Genomic DNA, 18,044 nt, shown 5'->3' with positions numbered 1-18,044 from the left:
TTACACTTGAAATACTATGTGACATTGTTCTTTTGCCCCTGTTGCAGATGAGAATCCATGCGACAAAGACAATGGTGGGTGCCAGCAGATCTGCTATCGCAAGCCAGAAGGGGCAGTGTGTGACTGCCATGAAGGATTTCAGTTGGTCAACGGATCCAAAACTGAGTGCCAGGACGTCGATGAGTGCCTGATACCTGGCAAATGCTCCCAGAAATGTCTCAACAACAAAGGATCCTACAAGTGTGAGTGTCTGCCTGGCTACCGGCTGGAGAGAGGAGGCTACTGCAAAGCAACTGGTGAGTGGGCTTCATGGTGGTGGTTTTTTTGTTGTTGTTTTTGTCCATTTTTTGGTTTGAACTGGAATTGTAGTATAATAGAAGTTTGTTGACCAGAAACTGACCTCACCATGTGAATGATTCCGTTCACTTGCTCTGTCACTGCCTGCATTGTTAAATATCAAAACTGTTTTTGATAAATAAAAAAATTTAAAAAATTTCTCAAGATGTACTATTTTGATTTTTTTTTTCCCCCCAACATGTACAACTGAAAATTACAGTACTGCATGTGTTGCTGTTTGGGCATTATTTTATGCTTTGTCATTGTGTTTCTATTGAACACTGAAGCAGCATTAAAGAGGGACACTAAAGCAACATTAAAGAGGGACACTGAAGCAGCAGTAAAAGGGACACTGAAGCAGTAAAGGGGACACAGTAAGGGGGACATGGCTTGCTGTGTGAAGCAGCAGTAAAGGGACACTGAAGCAGCAGTAAAGGGGACATGGCTTGCTGTGTGAAGCAGTAGTAAAGGGGACACTGAAGCAATAGTAAAGGGGACATGGCTTGCTGACTTACAGACGGCCGAGAGCCTGAGCTGCTGCTGGCTGATCGCAAAGACCTGCGTCGCTATCACCTGCTGACCAAGCAGTACACTCTGCTGATTGACAACCAGGAGGTGGAGGGGGCCATCGCCATGGACTTCCACTTTGCTGGCAGCTATGTGTACTGGTCCGACGTCACCAAGGAGGAGATAAAGAGGTGGGTTTTCCTTTTGGCACCCTGTGAAAATGTGTGTCTTCAGATCAAGAGGTGGGTTTTCCTTTTGGCACCCTGTGACAATGTGTCTTGAGATCAAGAGGTGGGTTTTCCTTTTGGCACCCTGTGACAATGTGTCTTGAGATCAAGATGTTGGTTTCCTTTTGGCGCCCTGTGAAAATGTGTGTCTTGAGATCAAGAGGTGGGTTTTCCTTTTGGCACCCTGTGACAATGTGTGTCTTGAGATCAAGAGGTGGGTTTACACACACACACACACACACACACACACATTTTTGTCGGTTGTGGGTTGAAAATTGCACAGTAATACTTTGTGGTTGGAAATGAAAACTTGGATTTAGGATGAAGAAAGTTTTTAAAAAATTTCTATAAAAAAATAGATATTATTTCTTCTTGAGCTGTCTCATTCCCCAGGCTCCCCGCCCCCCTCTCTCCCTTCCTGCCACCCACTCAGCCCACTCTTCTTTAGTTCTTCCTTTCTGGGATGTTTTGGCTGATTTCCAAAATCTGTGTTTTACAGTTTAATAGTTTCACAATATTTTTGTTAGTTAATTATTTATTATTTATTTGTGATTTGTTGCCCCGACAGGGTGAACCTGAACAACAGTGTGATCGAGTCGGTGGCGTCGGAGAACGTGAGCATTCCTGATGGTTTGGCGGTGGACTGGGTGCACGGCCACCTGTACTGGACGGACACTGGGCTGGACCACATCGAGGTGGCCACGCTGGACGGCAAGATGAGGTCGGTCCTCATCCAGGATGGGCTGGACGAGCCCCGTGCCATCGCTCTGCACCCCCGCAAAGGGTGAGGAGGGCTTCAGGGCCACTCTACTCTTTGTTCTTCTACTGGCATTCCATCACTATCAGTCATATTGTATAGAAACACATGGGATATACATAGGTGTAAGAGATATTTGAATTTACAGAATACAGATATCTATATCTGAATTTAGAATACAGATTTCTATATCTGAATTTACAGAATACAGATATTTCTGTAATATTCACATTTAAGAACAGGTTTTTGTCTTGAAGTGCGGAAATTATAACTGACAAAGCAGTTTATTAGTAGTGAAAAAGGTCATTTGTTGTGGTTGTGCAGCCAGATGTTTTGGACGGACTGGGGGCTATCTCCTAAGATTGAGAGCTGTGGCATGAACGGAAAGCACCGGAAGACCATCATCAGTGAGAAGATCATTTGGCCCAACGGTCTGACCATTGGTAAGTATAGATCATTTGGCCCAACGGTCTGACCATTGATAAGTCTAGATCATTTGGCCCAACAGTCTTCTGTTTGTGATACAGATGAACTATGTTTGCATGACAAAGAAGTAATGCTTGTGATACAGATGAACTATGTTTGCATGACAAAGAAGTAAGATTTTTGGGACAAAAGAGATACAGAAGGGATGAAATTTCAACTTTTTTTCTTGAGCAATACAGCAGATGATGTTGTTATATATATATATATATATATATATATAAGAAAATTTTTTACACACACACACGATTACCATTACTGCTTGCTAGGAAATGTTTCGTTGTTGTTGTAGGCAGCACTATATTTACTAAAGTTGAGACTACTTGCTTTGGAGAATTGTCAGTATTCATAAATCTGTTGTTCAAAGCTGAAGTCCATGTTTCTGTACTTGAGTGGCATTTCATGAACAGTCTTGCAGTTCGATACATGATAGATATGTTGTATTACATTTTTTTATGCTAAAGAGTACGGGTAGATGACCATGATTTTGTGTGGTGGACAGACTACGTGGATGATCGTCTGTACTGGATTGACGCCAAGACCCACCAGATCGGCAGCTCTGACCTCAACGGAGAGAACAGACGAATGATTCTGCGTGGCCATCAGTATCTGGGACACCCTTTCTCCATTACTGTCTTTGAGGTATGTTGGTTGTCAGGATTTTTTTTTTATTTTATTATTATTCCCTTTTTTTTTCTTTTTTTTTTGGAGTAGTTTCATTATTTTTGTGAAGAGATTTCAGAATATGTGACCACATCCATTTTGCTATAAAGATGAGATATTTGAAATGGAAACTTACTGATATTATTGGTTTCATTAAATAATATGGAAATTGCATTACTCTGTAGTTTTTGTTAATGTTTTTTTTTTATGAGAAATGTGAAATGCATGTGTAGGAGGAATTCAGTTTGCTGTCCTGAGAGACAGAGTGGTGTGTTGAGTCACACCCATCAGTGTTCACAGTCCTGCCTCCATCATTGTCGACGTTGTTGACCTGAGGGGACGGTTGTTGACGTTGTTGCAGGATTTCCTGTACTGGAGCGACTGGCCCTCGGAGTCGATCCGCCGCTACAACAAGTTCCAGAAGGGGGAGGTGGAGACGGTTGCTCAAGGCCTGGACACCCCAATGGACATCCACATCTTTCACCCCTACCGACAGGAGGCCTGTGAGTGCTCCTGACTGCACAGCTTGTGTGTCTGTACATCTTTAGTTAGTCTGGCTTTCTTCGTCTTGTCTGTATGAAACCCTCTTGCAAATTGTAAAGACTGAATATTTCTGTGTTCAGTAATAATAATAATGGATACTTATATAGCACACTATCCAGAAATCTGCTCTAGGTGCTTTACAAAAACATTTTTGTTAACAGAAAACATTACATCAATGTTACATACACACATCAGAATGTGACTACACACACACACACACACACACACACACACACTAGTATAGATAGTTGAGGATTTTTGTGTGGTTTTGAACTGGTTATATGATAGTCAATTGTTTTCAACAATGACCATCAGAACAGCAGAGTAGGTAACTGTTGTTCCGAATATCTGGGCTAGAATTTGATTATATTGGAGAGTGTCTTGCCCAAGTTACATCCCCACTCTCATGGTCAAAAGCGTTTTAAGACAGTCGGCGTTGGGATGGTTCCGAAAGGCCAACTAGCCCCCAAGGCTGCAGCATTAAGAGCCAGTGCATAGTTTGAGAGTCAGTCCTTCCTCAAAAGACTAAACTGTAAGTAATTTCCCATTGCTTTAGAGAAACCATTGATAATACAGCTCTCACTTTGCTGTTGGCCCAACTGTACTCTCATGTTAGTGTGTGATATAAGCTCATACAGACTTCGAACTACAAGAATTTTAATGCCAGTGTGCTGCAAGAAAAGGCTTTGTGGGTTCCTATTATTTGTGTAAGTATGATTGGTCGTTATCTATTTCATGTACATTGGGGTGACTGGTATTCCTGTTATTTGCATGAATTTGAATGACTTGTGCATGATTCTTCGAATATGACCAGGATTTTAGTGTGTATGTCAGAGTGTTGGGACAACTCATGTGGCAACAACTATGTAAAGGGTTTTTATTGGACTCAACTTTCTACAACAATTGTGTGGCACCAACAATGTAAAGGGTTTTTATTGGACTCTACTTTCAGACAAAAATTGTGTGGCACCAACAATGTAAAGGGTTTTTACTGGACTCTACTTTCTACAATAATTGTGTGGCAGCAACAATGTAAAGGGTTTTTATTGGACTCTACTTTCAGACAAAAATTGTGTGGCACCAACAATGTAAAGGGTTTTTATTGGACTCTACTTTCTACAACAGTTGTGTGGCACCAACAATGTAAAGGGTTTTTATTGGACTCTACTTTCAGACAAAAATTGTGTGGCACCAACAGTATACATGGTTTTTATTGGACTCTACTTTCAGACAACAACATGTGTGGCTCCAACAATGGTGGATGTGAACACTTCTGCCTGCCTGACCCCTTCACCACATACTCCTGCGTGTGCAAGACTGGCTACATGCCTGCCCCTGGAGACAACACCAAGTGCATTGAAGGTGAGAAAAGTTTTCTTTTATCTCTGTGTGTGTGTATGTTTGGCATCAGTGCAGATATGTGTGTGCTTGCCATCCCACTTTCATCAACTGCAAACACACATTGCAGCAGGAATGTACTCATCATTTACTGGTATATTTCTGAAGAAACCTTTCTGTGAATCCTTTGGGAACAGTGCAGGGGAGAGAAGTTTATGGGGGGGGGGGGGCGGGGGGACAGATGATGATGGGGTGGAGGGGAGGTGAAGTGGACCCAGATTTTGGAATGTTTTCTCTTGTGGTTTGGTGGCAGTAGTGCAGTTAGCACGAGCAAGCATCCATCCTTTTTCAAAGCATCTGGTGGCCATCTTGGACCTGTTCTCATGTTCGCTGCTTGTACTAACACCACCACCACCACCACCTCTTGTCATGAAAGATGGGTCAGTAGACCGGGAGAGAAGGAAAAAGTTTGTGTGTGTAACCTTTGTGTGTGTCTAGTCCCCAGCAGCTAACAAACCTTCGTGGGAGACATGTTTCTATTGTTTTTGTTACCTTTGTGCTTTCTGAAGGCGATGAGAGTCCCAGAAGCACCATTCGACCCACTGTTCCATCTAACACTACTCACTCTCCTAACGGAAGTCACCAGAATCGCACTGGTGAGGCAGTCACTACCTGTCGTGTTGTAGTGATCAGTGTTTTTTCCCTTTGTCTCCTTGCTACCTGTTGTGTTGTTGTAGTGATCAGTGTTTGTCTCCTTGCTACACTGTTGTGGTGTTGTCATGATCAGTGTTTGTCTCCCTGCCACCCGTTGTCATTGCATCCTTCTTTCAAACTTGGCCTGTGTCCTTTTTTTCTTCTTCATTGATGATCCTTTTTTTCCCTCCTACCCTTGGCGATGCATACCCAGCACTGCAATAGGACATCCCAAAATGGGCAGTTGACACTTTTCCTGTTCCTTCCCTGTCTCTTGGTTAAAGTTTTCACCGATAACAATAGAAACTGCTAGAAATGTGACAGTGGAGCACATTAGATACCACTTGAAGGGGGCAGAATGATTGAGTGCTATAATGAGAGACTGCTGATGATTGATAACTTTTCTGAATAAAGCAGAAACGTAAGTGTTGGAAAGTGATAACATTTCTGAACAAGCAGAAACGTAAGTGTTGGAAAGTGATAACATTTCTAAATAAAGCAGAAATATAGGTGTTGGAAAGTGATACCATTTCTGAATAAAGCAGAATCAGTGTTGGAAAGCGAATGCGGTCCTGTTGAGAGCCTGTTTGGGGCATCACAGTTGGGTCACTGTCCTTTCTGTTCTGTGTCAGCATTGTGTTGAGAATTTGGAGTATGGAATATGGTCAATGCTAATGATTTTTCATTGGTGATCACCTGCTTTATTTTTTTAAATTTTTTTTTATAATGAAAAACAAAAGAAAAGCAGGTGAAGAGAAAATGGAAATTGAATGACCAGCACATGACTGTCATGTTAATGTATGAGGAAGGAATTGACGTATGGAGTCCTGTTGCATGTTTTGTCTGTAGTGTGTGAACATCAATTGCCAACACTAATCTCTACCCTTTGAACATGCTGTCTTTTTGTTAAACTGTCAAGTGCATGTTTGAGTGTTGATTATTGCTGTTGTCCTGTCAAGTGCATGTTTGAGTGTTGATTATTGCTGTTGTCCTGTCAAGTGCATGTTTGAGTGTTGATTATTGCTGTTGTCCTGTCAAGTGCATGTTTGAGTGTTGATTATTGCTGTTGTCCTGTCAAGTGCATGTTTGAGTGTTGATTATTGCTGTTGTCCTGTCAAGTGCATGTTTGAGTGTTGATTATTGCTGTTATCCTGTCAAGTGCATGTTGAGTGTTGATTATTGCTCAAGTGTGTCACATAAAACTTATTTTTCTGGAAATAAACATTTTTTTTTTTTCAAATTTTGCCTCGGGTATTCCTTTGCATTTTGATCATTTTGTTAGTGTATTTGTTTCATTTGAGATTTTCTCTGTATTGAAAAAAGAAAATGTACATGTACATATATAAACTAGAACTGCAGTATTTGAAGAAATATTGTATTGATTTCTGTCACCAAGATTGGATGACAGAGTATTTGTATTTGAGCCTGTTACTTGAATTTCTTTTCATCACAACAGATTTCTCTGTGTGAAATTCGGGCCGCTCTCCCCAGGGAGAGCGCGTCGCAACACTACAGCGCCACCCATTTTTTTGCATTTTTTCCTGCGTGCAGTTTTGTTTTTCCTATCAGAGTGGATTTTTCAATAGAATTTTGCCAGGAACAACCATTATTTGCTGTGGGGTTCTTTTATGTGCGCTAGTATGTATATTTGAATAATGCCTGCCAAGATTTGTGTCACCAAGATTGGATGACAGATCTGTCAGGGAGCAGAAAGTGCTGAATGTTGTGAACAATTGAGTAATTTGAGATTAGCTCACATCTAACAAATAATTGTAAGTGATAGCATTGATGTTACTGATTTGGATTTTGTTCAGTGCTTTACAAGAGGCTAGCAGCTGTTGAAGTGTATGATGGCAGAGCATGCAAAAGCCGAGTTAAGAGAGGAGATCAACTGTTCTGGCTTTGACTTTTGCTCTTCTCTAACAGGCACTGTTTTGTTTCCAACTGGCATGCTTGCTTCTTGATGTTGTGCATTGTGTGTTAACTAGCTTGGTGTGTGTGGCGTGAATTGTGTGCACTGTGGATGGAAGCACATGGTGTGGTGTGAATTGTGTGCACTGTGGATGGAAGCACATGGTGTGGTGTGAATTGTGTGCACCATGGATGGAAGCACATGGTGTGGTGTGAGTTGTGTGCACTGTGGATGGAAGCACATGATGTGGTGTGAGTTGTGTGCACTGTGGATGGAAGCACATGGTGTGGTGTGAGTTGTGTGCACTGTGGATGGAAGCACATGGTGTGGTGTGAGTTGTGTGCACTGTGGATGGAAGCACATGATGTGGTGTGAGTTGTGTGCACTGTGGATGGAAGCACATGATGTGGTGTGAGTTGTGTGCACTGTGGATGGAAGCACATGATGTGGTGTGAGTTGTGTGCACTGTGGATGGAAGCACATGATGTGGTGTGAGTTGTGTGCACTGTGGATGGAAGCACATGATGTGGTGTGAGTTGTGTGCACTGTGGATGGAAGCACATGGTGTGGTGTGAGTTGTGTGCACTGTGGATGGAAGCACATGATGTGGTGTGAGTTGTGTGCACTGTGGATGGAGGCACATGGAGTGGTGTGAGTTGTGTGCACTGTGGATGGAAGCCTAGCAATTGACGCCTCATTTTTTTCACACCAGGTGTGCCTCCTCGTACCACCACCCCTGTACCCAGACCCACCACCCCCAGACCCACCACCCCCAAACCCACCACCCCCAAGGCAGCCAGCGTGGAGACCCCGGGACCGAACACCACGCCCAAGGCCCCGGTGGTGGTCACCACAGTGCAGCCCAGTGCAGTCAGCACAGAGAAGACCAACGCCACAGAGGGTGTGCCTGTCAACCGGGAAGAGACGGAGGGTCTGGGCAAGATCGCCATCATCGTCATCGCTGTGGTCATTGGGCTGGCACTCATCATTCTGGTGGTATGTAAACTCTCCGATGTTCCCCACAGTGAACATTTGCTTTAATCGATATTCTGCTTCAAATGGGGCACTGTTTCAGTGCAAGGAGTCTGTGCAGACTGGTTTCATCAGTAGTCTGCTTCAGATGGGTCACCGTTTGATTTCAAGGAGTCAAAAGTCTGCCGACTGATCCAATATGCTAAACATATGTTCATTTTAAAAAAAAAAGAAGGAAAAAAAGAAAAGAACAGAAGAAACATGTGTTTTTGATTTGCATAAAGGAAGTGATCAAACCATGACACAAACACAACATTAAATTCAGTTTAATTTCATGTAATTAGCTCTACATGTCATAGCACAAACATGACATTGAATCCAGTTTTGTTTTATGTAATTAGCTCTTAGCATGTGGAGTCAAGTTTGTTAGAATTTCATGGAAGAATGTTGCAGAAATGAATATGGTTAGGCATTAGTTTGAGATTTGTAACTTTTTAAAGTGGTGTGATGAGCATCAAATTTTTCTTTCTCGGAGAATCATTCACCTATTCAGCCAGTGATGGATCTAGATATAGTCATGTTCATGTAGCTTTAAAAACCTGCCTGAATGTGTAGAGTGTGCTTGCTGTTTGACAGTTGTTATGCACATACAGGCTGAATGTGTAGTGTGTGCCTGCCGTTTTGACAGTTGTTATACACATAAGACTGAATGTGTAGAGTGCTTGCCGTTTTGACAATTGTTATGCACATACAGGCTTATGTAAAGTATCTGATTATGGGAATTTATATTTTTAACATTTTCAATCCTCAGCATCAACTGTCCTGTTAAAAAAAATTTTAAAAAGGAATTATACTGTTCCATTGATTTGATCAGCAAAGTACTTTTATACTAAACAAAAAGCCTCCATCCACTTGAAAAAGTCTGCAATTTTTAATTTTTGTGTTGTCTTGCAGGTGGGTGTGCTTGTATACCGTCGTCACCAAAGCAAGAACATCAAGAGCATGAACTTTGACAACCCTGTCTATCGTAAGACCACTACAGCCGAGGATGACAAAGTTTTTGTGGAGGTTTCTGGTTCAAGACACAACTTGCCTTCAGTAAGTGTGAAAAGTTATGCTGTTCACATCTTTTTCATCTTGTTGGTTAGATGGACATGCTACCCACAGTCTCCTGAAGCTTATGGATTGTCTGTGTCTTTCAAATTTAGTGTGTTGATGTAAGGAGTAAGTCAGATGTGTTTGTTTTGAAGACTTGCCTGATTGAACTCTGCAGATATGTCTGCTTCTTGGAAAATGGGGAACATCTTTATTTTAAAAACTTGTATTTTGATAGAGAAGGGTTACTGATAGCCTTTTTATTTTATTTTATTTATTTATGTTTATACTCCATTGCCTCTTTCTTGTCTGTGTGTGCTTGTTTGAGTCTCTCTGTCTCTCTCTGTCTCTCTCTCTCTCTGTCTCTCTCACTCCCACCCCATTTCTGCCCACCTTAACAGTACCCATCTCACACTTTTGTGGTCTTGCTTCCCTTTCTGTGATTCGTGTTCAGATCTGTGTTAATGGTGGGCATGTCTGACGGGAGATGTGCTGTGTGTGTTGCAGAGTATGCAGCCATTGAATCCAGACAGTGAGGTGGTGTGATGCCATGTGGAGACAGGACAGTTAACGGTGCTGCGTTAGTTCTCGTCATCTGACTTCTGCTCTTGCAAAACGCGCCACCATCATTTTTCCTTGTTTTTGGTACAAGCAAGTTCAAAAAAAAAATTTTTTTTTTTTTTTTTTTTGTAAGTTCTTCAAAAAGTCCATGAAAAATATACACCAAGACTGAACCTGCAGCATTTATTATGTGAATGATCTATTGCGGTTATGTGAACTGCTGTGATGACTGACCCAACAACTTCATTTGAAGAAGAAAAACGTTTAGCAGTATTAGTGAACAATTCAATAATGCCTGCTTGGAAACCTGTCAGGGAAAACAATAAAAACAAACAACTACTGACATACAAATAAAACCAACCAAAATCCGCAAGATGAATCCCCCAAACGCCCATGGATCCAGGGATGAGGAAGACATCTTGAAGTCATATATGGAGATCTCTTGTTTTGGGGCATTAGCCATCGACCATCGCTGTGGACAAGATGGCTTCCTGCGAGGACAGATGTATGGGCAAGGTGTGAATTGTGTGTATGTGTGGTGACTGCCTCACACCTGTAGTCTGAATCCTCAGGGTGCTTGGTCATCAGGAGTTGTGCAGGGGGGGACTTTGGAATAGAAAGTTGATGTGTGCAGTGCGTTCACTTCAGTTTTTGTTGTTTTCTTAGGGGTGGTGAGAGGGAGGAAGGAAGAGGTTTTTACTTTATTTGTCTTATTTTTAGTTTATGTTAGAGCCCAGAAAGTGGTAGAAAGTGTTGCACTTGTTGTTGAGAAGAGGTGTACACAAAATGTTGAGTTGTGAATTTTGGGGTTGGGCAAGGTATTTAAGTACCTTGACCCATGGTGATAAAAGAATGAAGTTGTTTTTTTGTTTTTTTTTAATTGAATGTTGGAAAGATGGAACTTGGGTTGAAATAAGGCTATAACAGATTTCCTTTTCCTCAGTTTTCTTCTTTTTTTTTTTAATTTAGTTTCTTGCCGTTTTGTAACAGAGAAATCTGTGCACTTGACAGAAGTGTAGGTTGAATTGTTACACAGTAGGTGCTGTTTGATTTTGACTTGCCAGCCTTTGTTGTTTTTTGTCACCGATGACTTTGCCATGCTAGTTGTCAGACGTGAGGGTTGGAGGAGGTGACTAGCTGGACTGATGACGTGGCAGGATGGGGCTGTGGCTTCAGGGTCTACAGCCAGCCCACACCACAGCTTAGAAAGGAAACACTGTCAACAGGGGGCTGTGGCTTCAGGGTCTACAGCCAGCCCACACCACAGCTTAGAAAGGAAACACCATCAGCAGGGGGCTGTGGATTCAGGGTGTACAGCCAGCCCACACCACAGCTTAGAAAGGAAACACTGTCAACAGGGGGCTGTGGCTTCAGGGTCTACAGCCAGCCCACACCACAGCTTAGAAAGGAAACACTGTCAACAGGGGGCTGTGGCTTCAGGGTCTACAGCCAGCCCACACCACAGCTTAGAAAGGAAACACTGTCAGCAGGGGGCTGTGGATTCAGGGTCTGCAACAAGCCCACACCACAGCTTAGAAAGTGAAATGTGGACGCTGAATCTCTGGTCCAGTGAGAAGTATTGGTTGCTGATCTTGTCCACTTCCCCATTACTCTGTGTGTTCAGCCATCACCATCATCTTTTGTTTGATCTTGGGAAATATCTCCACCCATCAGAAGAAACAGCTCCCAAATGATTTAAGCAGCAGATCGGAGTGAAGGAGAGAACGGTGTATTGAAGTTGATACCTGTCTGATGGAGGTGTATTGAAGTCGATACCTTTCTGATGGAGGTTTCCATGTCTGTTCACTTGTGCTGCAGATCATGTGTAGAAATATTAGTTTACACGCAAACATAGAGAAAAAACCAGTTGTTGTAAAATGCGGTATGGTCTGGGCGTTTACTATTTGACGACATGCTTGAACCTTCAGAGTTAGTTTGATATTATAATTATATCCAATGAGAGCCTAGATTGTTTTTTGGGAGGAGGGGTTGGGGACATAGATGTTGCACTCCCCAGGAATAAAAATGTATGGTAAAAGAGTATGACTTCCTTTGATATAAATTTCTAATGAAATGACTATTTGAACTAAAAATGGAAATGCGTGAGCTGTGGACAGTTTCAGCTTTCCCCCCACCCCCCACGCCCCAATCAAAAGGGTGGTGCCAAAAAGAGCAGTGCAGTGACTGTGTTATTCGTGCTCAACGTGAATTCCAAACATCGGTGGTAAAGACAAGTCTGAAAAGGATCTCTGCCACTGTATGAATGTGGAGGAGGATCAGGAGGAAATGTTTTGTGAGGATGCAGTGTGTGCCAGTGGGGAAAGCTGTGGATCCGTGTTGGCCCGAGTGAAGGCTGCACAAGCTGCGTGTTCCTCTGTTTTCACAAGCCTGGCTGCCGTCCCAAACTTGCAGGGACTTGTGAGCATCGTACAGCTGATTTGGGAAATGGGAGCTTGAGTGGTTTTTAAAAAAGAAAAAAGAGAAAAAAAAGGAAATGAAATAAAAGCAAGAGGAACAATAAGAACAAACTGAACAGACACAAAAAGTGAAATTCCACCTGTGGTCGGCAAGAATGTGGAATGCTGGAAGTTAGCGGAGAAACTGCGTGTGGTTGGCATTGGTGTGACTGCCTTAAAAACAAAAAAGTATATAAAAAAAAAAAAAAAAAAAAAGGATGATGCCTAGTCTTGTCGTTTCTCTTTTGCACGGACAGATGTATACGCAGTTGAACATCACTGTACAGAGAGGATTGAGACAGAGGGTACCAGTGGTGTGTGTGGATGTGTGTTGCCTGACCTGAATGAAAGGGAGTAGCAATGGCAGTGTGCCTGTCTCCATCAAACGGAAGGTGCAGTCTGAGTCATTCATTGTGGGAGTCATTTCATTTGTACAATTTGGACACAAGTATTTATTGTGCATGTGAGAGCAGTGCTTCAGCCAAGAAGTGTGTGCATGTGTGTGTGTTTTGTGAATTCCAACTGTTGTATTCTATGTTAGTAGTACAGAGAGAATGGAGAGTTTGGTAACTGAGCAGGTTGTTTTTTTTTTTTTTTTTTGTATTTTGTTTTCCCTGGTCAAGGATCGCTGCTTGAAGCTAAGAGAATCTATGTTCTTGTGGATATTTATGCCTTGCTTTTCATACATTCCCAGGTCTTTGTGCAAAAAAATGCTTTCTTTTATACTGAATTTGCATTGCATTTGAATAGGACATTTAGAAAAATGCATGCGTTAAATCCACTTTAACTTTATTACAGATAATTGTGTTTTTTGTCTTGCGTTGGTTTTTTTTGTTGTTTTTTAGTCTTTAGGATGTAACATTGGCAGTGCAGTTAGTGCCATCACTTCACTGAGAGCTTTGGTAGTTGATTGGGAACGTGACAAGTTTATTCGTTTTTCTTTCTTTTTTCTCTCTCCATGATTCTAGCTTCTGTAAAGAAAGATGATTGAAAATAGGAGCTAAGCTAAATTGGTTGGAATGTGGAAGCTATTCTTTGTGCAGTTTAAGTGTTGTGTAGAACCGCTTTTGAACAGGTGAAACTGTGGATGTTTGGAGGAGGACCTGATGTGCATTTGATCTGAAGAGAGAGGTGGGATCAGAGGTGTGAGTGTATTTCTCCTTGTCAGCATGGTCTGACATGTGTGGTCTGAGAGGTGTGAGTGTATTTCTCCTTGTCAGCATGGTCTGACGTGTGGTCTGAGAGGTGTGAGTGTTTTTCTCCTTGTCAGCATAGTCTGACAGAGGTGTGTGTTTTTTTCCTTGTCAGCGTAGTCTGAGAGGTGTGAATGTTTTTCTCCTTGTCAGTGTGGTCTGACAGGTGTGTGTTTTTCTCCTTGTTAGCATGGTCTGACATGTGTGGTCGACAGGTGTGAGTGTTTTTCAGCGTAGTTTGACAGGTGTGAGTGTTTTTCTCCTTGTCAGTGTGGTCTGACAGGTGTGAGTGTTTTTCTCCTTGTCAGCGTAGTCTGACAGGTGTGAGTGTTTTTCAGCGTAGTTTGACAGGTGTGAGTGTTTTTCTCCTTGTCAGTGTGGTCTGACAGGTGTGAGTGTTTTTCTCCTTGTCAGCGTAGTCTGACAGGTGTGAGTGTTTTTCAGCGTAGTTTGACAGGTGTGAGTGTTTTTCTCCTTGTCAGCGTAGTCTGACAGGTGTGAGTGTTTTTCAGCGTAGTTTGACAGGTATGAGTGTTTTTCTCCTTGTTAGCGTGGTCTGACAGGTGTGAGTGTTTTTCCTGTCAGTGTGTCTGACAGGTGTGAGTGTTTTTCTCCTTGTCAGCGTAGTCTGACAGGTGTGAATGTTTTTCTCCTTGTCAGCGTAGTCTGACAGGTGTGAATGTTTTTCTCCTTGTCAGCGTAGTCTGACAGGTGTGAATGTTTTTCTCCTTGTCAGCGTAGTCTGACAGGTATGAGTGTTTTTCTCCTTGTTAGCGTGGTCTGACAGGTGTGAGTGTTTTTCTCCTTGTCAGCGTAGTCTGACAGGTGTGAATGTTTTTCTCCTTGTCAGCGTAGTCTGACAGGTGTGAATGTTTTTCTCCTTGTTAGCGTGGTCTGACAGGTGTGAATGTTTTTCTCCTTGTCAGCGTAGTCTGACAGGTGTGAATGTTTTTCTCCTTGTCAGCGTAGTCTGACAGGTGTGAATGTTTTTCTCCTTGTCAGCGTAGTCTGACAAGAGCTCTTTATTTTTATATGCACTGGCAGTCATCAATGTTTCATGTTGAATCTGCACATTATTTGACCACCCACTCCCCCAACCCCTCAAACCAGCACTGGTGCATAGTGACAGTCATTGACCGTTTTCTTTAAAGATTTTTTTTTTTTAAGTCACTTACAAGGACATTAGCATCATTGAGAATAATCTCAGGCATGAGACTGGGTTTTTGTTTGTTTGTTTGTTTTTGTGGGGGGGGTTTGTTTGTTTTTTGAGTGTGTAAAATGTTACAGAATCTCTCATCTCCTTGACTGACCAGTTGTCACTTTTTTTTTTCCTTCCAGTTTGATTGGTGTATTTTGTTGAGAACTTGATGCTTTGGTTGTGTGTATTCTGAGATGGTATGTGTATTGTTATCAGCATCTGTGATGATTCAAAAGACATTTTTTTCCCCAGCTCTTTGTTTTTCTTGTGGGGATGTCTGTTTTTGGTTGGTTGCTATTGATTGTGGTTTGTTTTTTGGGGGGATGAAGAATGGAGTAAAAATCAAAATTTCTGCCCATTCCTGTCCACTCTTTCCCAAACCCTCCATCTCTCTCCTCTCCCCATCTCTTCCTCCCTCTGTCTCCCCCCAACCCCCATCTCTCTCCTCCCACCCCAAACCCCCATCTCTCTCCTCCGTTTTCTGTCTTCACCTTTCTCTTTCTGTCTTCTCCACCTGTGCCCCTCTCTCTTCTCCACCTTTGTCAGTGTTTTAAGTGGTAGGTGTGTTGATTTTCAGTGTTCCAGTATATTCTTGTGTCTCACTGGTGTTTGGGCAGCACGGTTTCACTTCAGATGTTTACAATTACAGACATGTTCCAACATAGCAAATCTTTTAGTTGTATTGACATTAAGAGAATTAAAAAACAAAACAAAAAAAACGGCTGTGGGCTTGGAGGAATAATGACCAAACAGCCATTGCAACACACACACACACGCACGCACGCACACACACTTCCAGGCATTCACAAAAGATACATTTAGAATTTGAAAGTTGGAACCCTTCATTTCTGGTCCAATATTTTGAACTGTTGTGTCTCACTTACTCTGGTCTCTCTGGTGTCCCGTTCGTGTGTGTCCAAATAATGTGTACATGATATGGTGTATACATTTCTTGTATGAGATGCAAAAACTAAAAAGTCTTTGTGTAGGAATTGGGTGGGGTTCTTTTCCAGTCCAGTGTTACTGTTCTATGGATGTTTTCTTCCAGTGTTAAGTGTGTAATGTGTTGGACATCTAAATTATTTGTGTTCCTTTTTCAAACTTTTTTTCTATTCTAGGCGCTTTACTCAGTGCTGGCTTTGTGTTTTGTTGGTTTTTTTTCCCTCAATGTATGTGTATATATTTGCTAAGCCAAAGTACTGTGTGCGGGCACTTGTGCAGTGTAGGTGTGTGTGTGTGAGGGACAGAATTTTGGGTGAATTCTGAGAGTGAGTTTGCCAAACAAGAGACTAAGAGTTATGGTTGTATAACATGGTCTGTATATAATTTCCAAAAGTATGCATGACTGGTGTGCATGTGTGTATCAGTGTAAAGGTGTGATTTGAAATCAGAGAGTAAACGTGATGTTTTGAAATTCTTTGCTTGTTGCCACAGTTCTGTTGTTTTTTAAATTAGTTTTGTTTGTACATAAAAATGCCTGTCTTTTGTTTTTGAAGATGCTCTAAAAATAAAATAATGAAAATTTTGATTTCAAGTGTGGACTGGTACTTTATCTTGTCCCTCTCTGTCTGTCTTGTCCCCTTAATGCAAGTGTACAAAGAACAGTTGTCTATTGTAACTGAACAAATGAATAATTTATGGAAGTGGTCAATCACATTCACATCCAAATTATCTTTCTCCTGACCCGTTTTGGTTGCCCCAAAGTGAGCTCTCGTTTGGATTGTCTCGGGATTTTTATAAATAGATATTTTAAAAATGATCTGAAACGGGGACAACCTCTTGAGTGGCCCAACTCGATTTGAAATTGAGCCCTTTCTGGCTGTTAAACAATCCATGTCTTTAGTTAAACAAAAGAGCCACTGGCATCATTGCAATATGTGAAGTTGTGCCTACCTCGTCCGTGTTGTCCGTTTAGGCCGGGGTTCGATCCTGCTCTCATCCTTTCTCACAAGTTTGACTGGAAAATCAAACCGACTGTCCGGCCATTCGAATGAGACCATAAACGATAGGTCCCGTGTGCAGAAAGAAAAGGAACCCCGCAGAAGAAACCCACTCTGATTGGTCCATAGATATAATTTGCATACACTCGAGGCCTAAGTGCGTTGTTGGTCAGGCTGTCTTGCAGATTGAGATATGGATTTGTTCAAACGCAGTGACACCTGAAACTCGCACAAAGTCGATCACTGGAAGATCAGTGCATCGAGGCCCAGTGACCAGTCAGGTCGGTGTACCTGTTTTAGGGCATTTAACGCGTTTTCATCACCCACCAAACGTTGATAACGAATTCTTCATTTTGTTTGTGCGTAATACGCATTTTCGAAATATATTTTTGGTATTCTTCTGTATCTGTTGAATACATCACTGTCGCCAAGATTATGGCATTATCGCGACGGGTGGGGGTGGTGCAGCTTAGCAGGTTCACTGTTGAAATGTTATTAGTCTTTTAAAGCTCTCAAGAGTTGGTGCTCTTACGATGTTTTCTTCCAGGTGGTTCCAGTCTCTTACTGTTCTAACCAAAGAATGACTGTACTGCACAGTCTGGCATCTGCTGACTTGAAATGTTCTCGTGTTGTCAATGTCCTGTTTGAGGTAAGACTCCATATGATGGAGCCATACTCGAGGGCTGGTCTGATGAGGGATAGATATGCATTTCTCTTGCATTGGAGGGGGCAGAAACGCAGGTTTCTCCTGAGGAAGCCAAGGGTGCTGTGTGCTTTTACGTGCTGAAGGGGAGTGTTACATAGGGAGTAGATGTGGTTGGTTGACTGCTGCATACTGAGGATGTAGCACTTGTTGGGGTTAAACTTCATACCCCAGTCAGTGGCCCAGGTTTCGAGTTGATTGAGGTCCTCTCGAAGCTGAATGTGATCTTGTAGGGAGTCGGTCTGTTGTTGTTCTTATTCACATTATTATTCTTATTTTATTGTATTGTATTTTTTGTGTGTATGCGAAGGTACAAAGTGATTTATTGCGGCTTTTTAAAATAACAGTTCCAGATATATTTTTTCACCATGAAAATGGGAGGTGGGTCAGGGAGTGGCAGTTCACGGACTTCGATATTCATACGTAGATAGATATAAATATTTATACGTCCACAATCTGCCCAAGAA

At 42.1% G+C, this 18,044-nt stretch overlaps 1 protein-coding gene across 14 annotated transcripts in view; it reads left to right on the top strand.

Moving 5' to 3' along the window:
- The window catches only part of LOC143279671 (low-density lipoprotein receptor-like), a 28,721-nt gene extending 12,259 nt beyond the window's left edge, over positions 1-16,462 (top strand). Inside the window, exons 10-23 of one of the 14 annotated variants that reach the window (XM_076583744.1) lie at positions 48-296; positions 854-1,034; positions 1,639-1,854; positions 2,152-2,270; positions 2,813-2,952; positions 3,335-3,476; positions 4,747-4,878; positions 5,424-5,510; positions 8,172-8,455; positions 9,386-9,529; positions 10,034-13,902; positions 13,982-14,019; positions 14,088-14,163; positions 14,372-16,462. In XM_076583744.1, coding sequence (XP_076439859.1) covers positions 48-296; positions 854-1,034; positions 1,639-1,854; positions 2,152-2,270; positions 2,813-2,952; positions 3,335-3,476; positions 4,747-4,878; positions 5,424-5,510; positions 8,172-8,455; positions 9,386-9,529; positions 10,034-10,072 — 1,733 coding nt within the window. In that variant the 3' untranslated portion in view covers positions 10,073-13,902; positions 13,982-14,019; positions 14,088-14,163; positions 14,372-16,462. Of the gene's footprint in view, positions 1-47; positions 297-853; positions 1,035-1,638; positions 1,855-2,151; positions 2,271-2,812; positions 2,953-3,334; positions 3,477-4,746; positions 4,879-5,423; positions 5,511-8,171; positions 8,456-9,385; positions 9,530-10,033; positions 14,300-14,333 lie in introns of those variants that run through there. The other 13 variants (XM_076583745.1, XM_076583746.1, XM_076583743.1 and 10 more) reach the window with 13 other exon arrangements.
- The last annotated feature ends 1,582 nt before the right edge of the window (positions 16,463-18,044 follow it).

This window comes from Babylonia areolata, chromosome 3, assembly GCF_041734735.1.
Source record: "Babylonia areolata isolate BAREFJ2019XMU chromosome 3, ASM4173473v1, whole genome shotgun sequence".
NCBI classification, from domain to species: Eukaryota; Metazoa; Mollusca; class Gastropoda; order Neogastropoda; family Buccinidae; genus Babylonia; species Babylonia areolata.
Note: the sequence above shows the minus strand (reverse complement) of the source record. Positions and strands in the feature narration are given on the sequence as shown.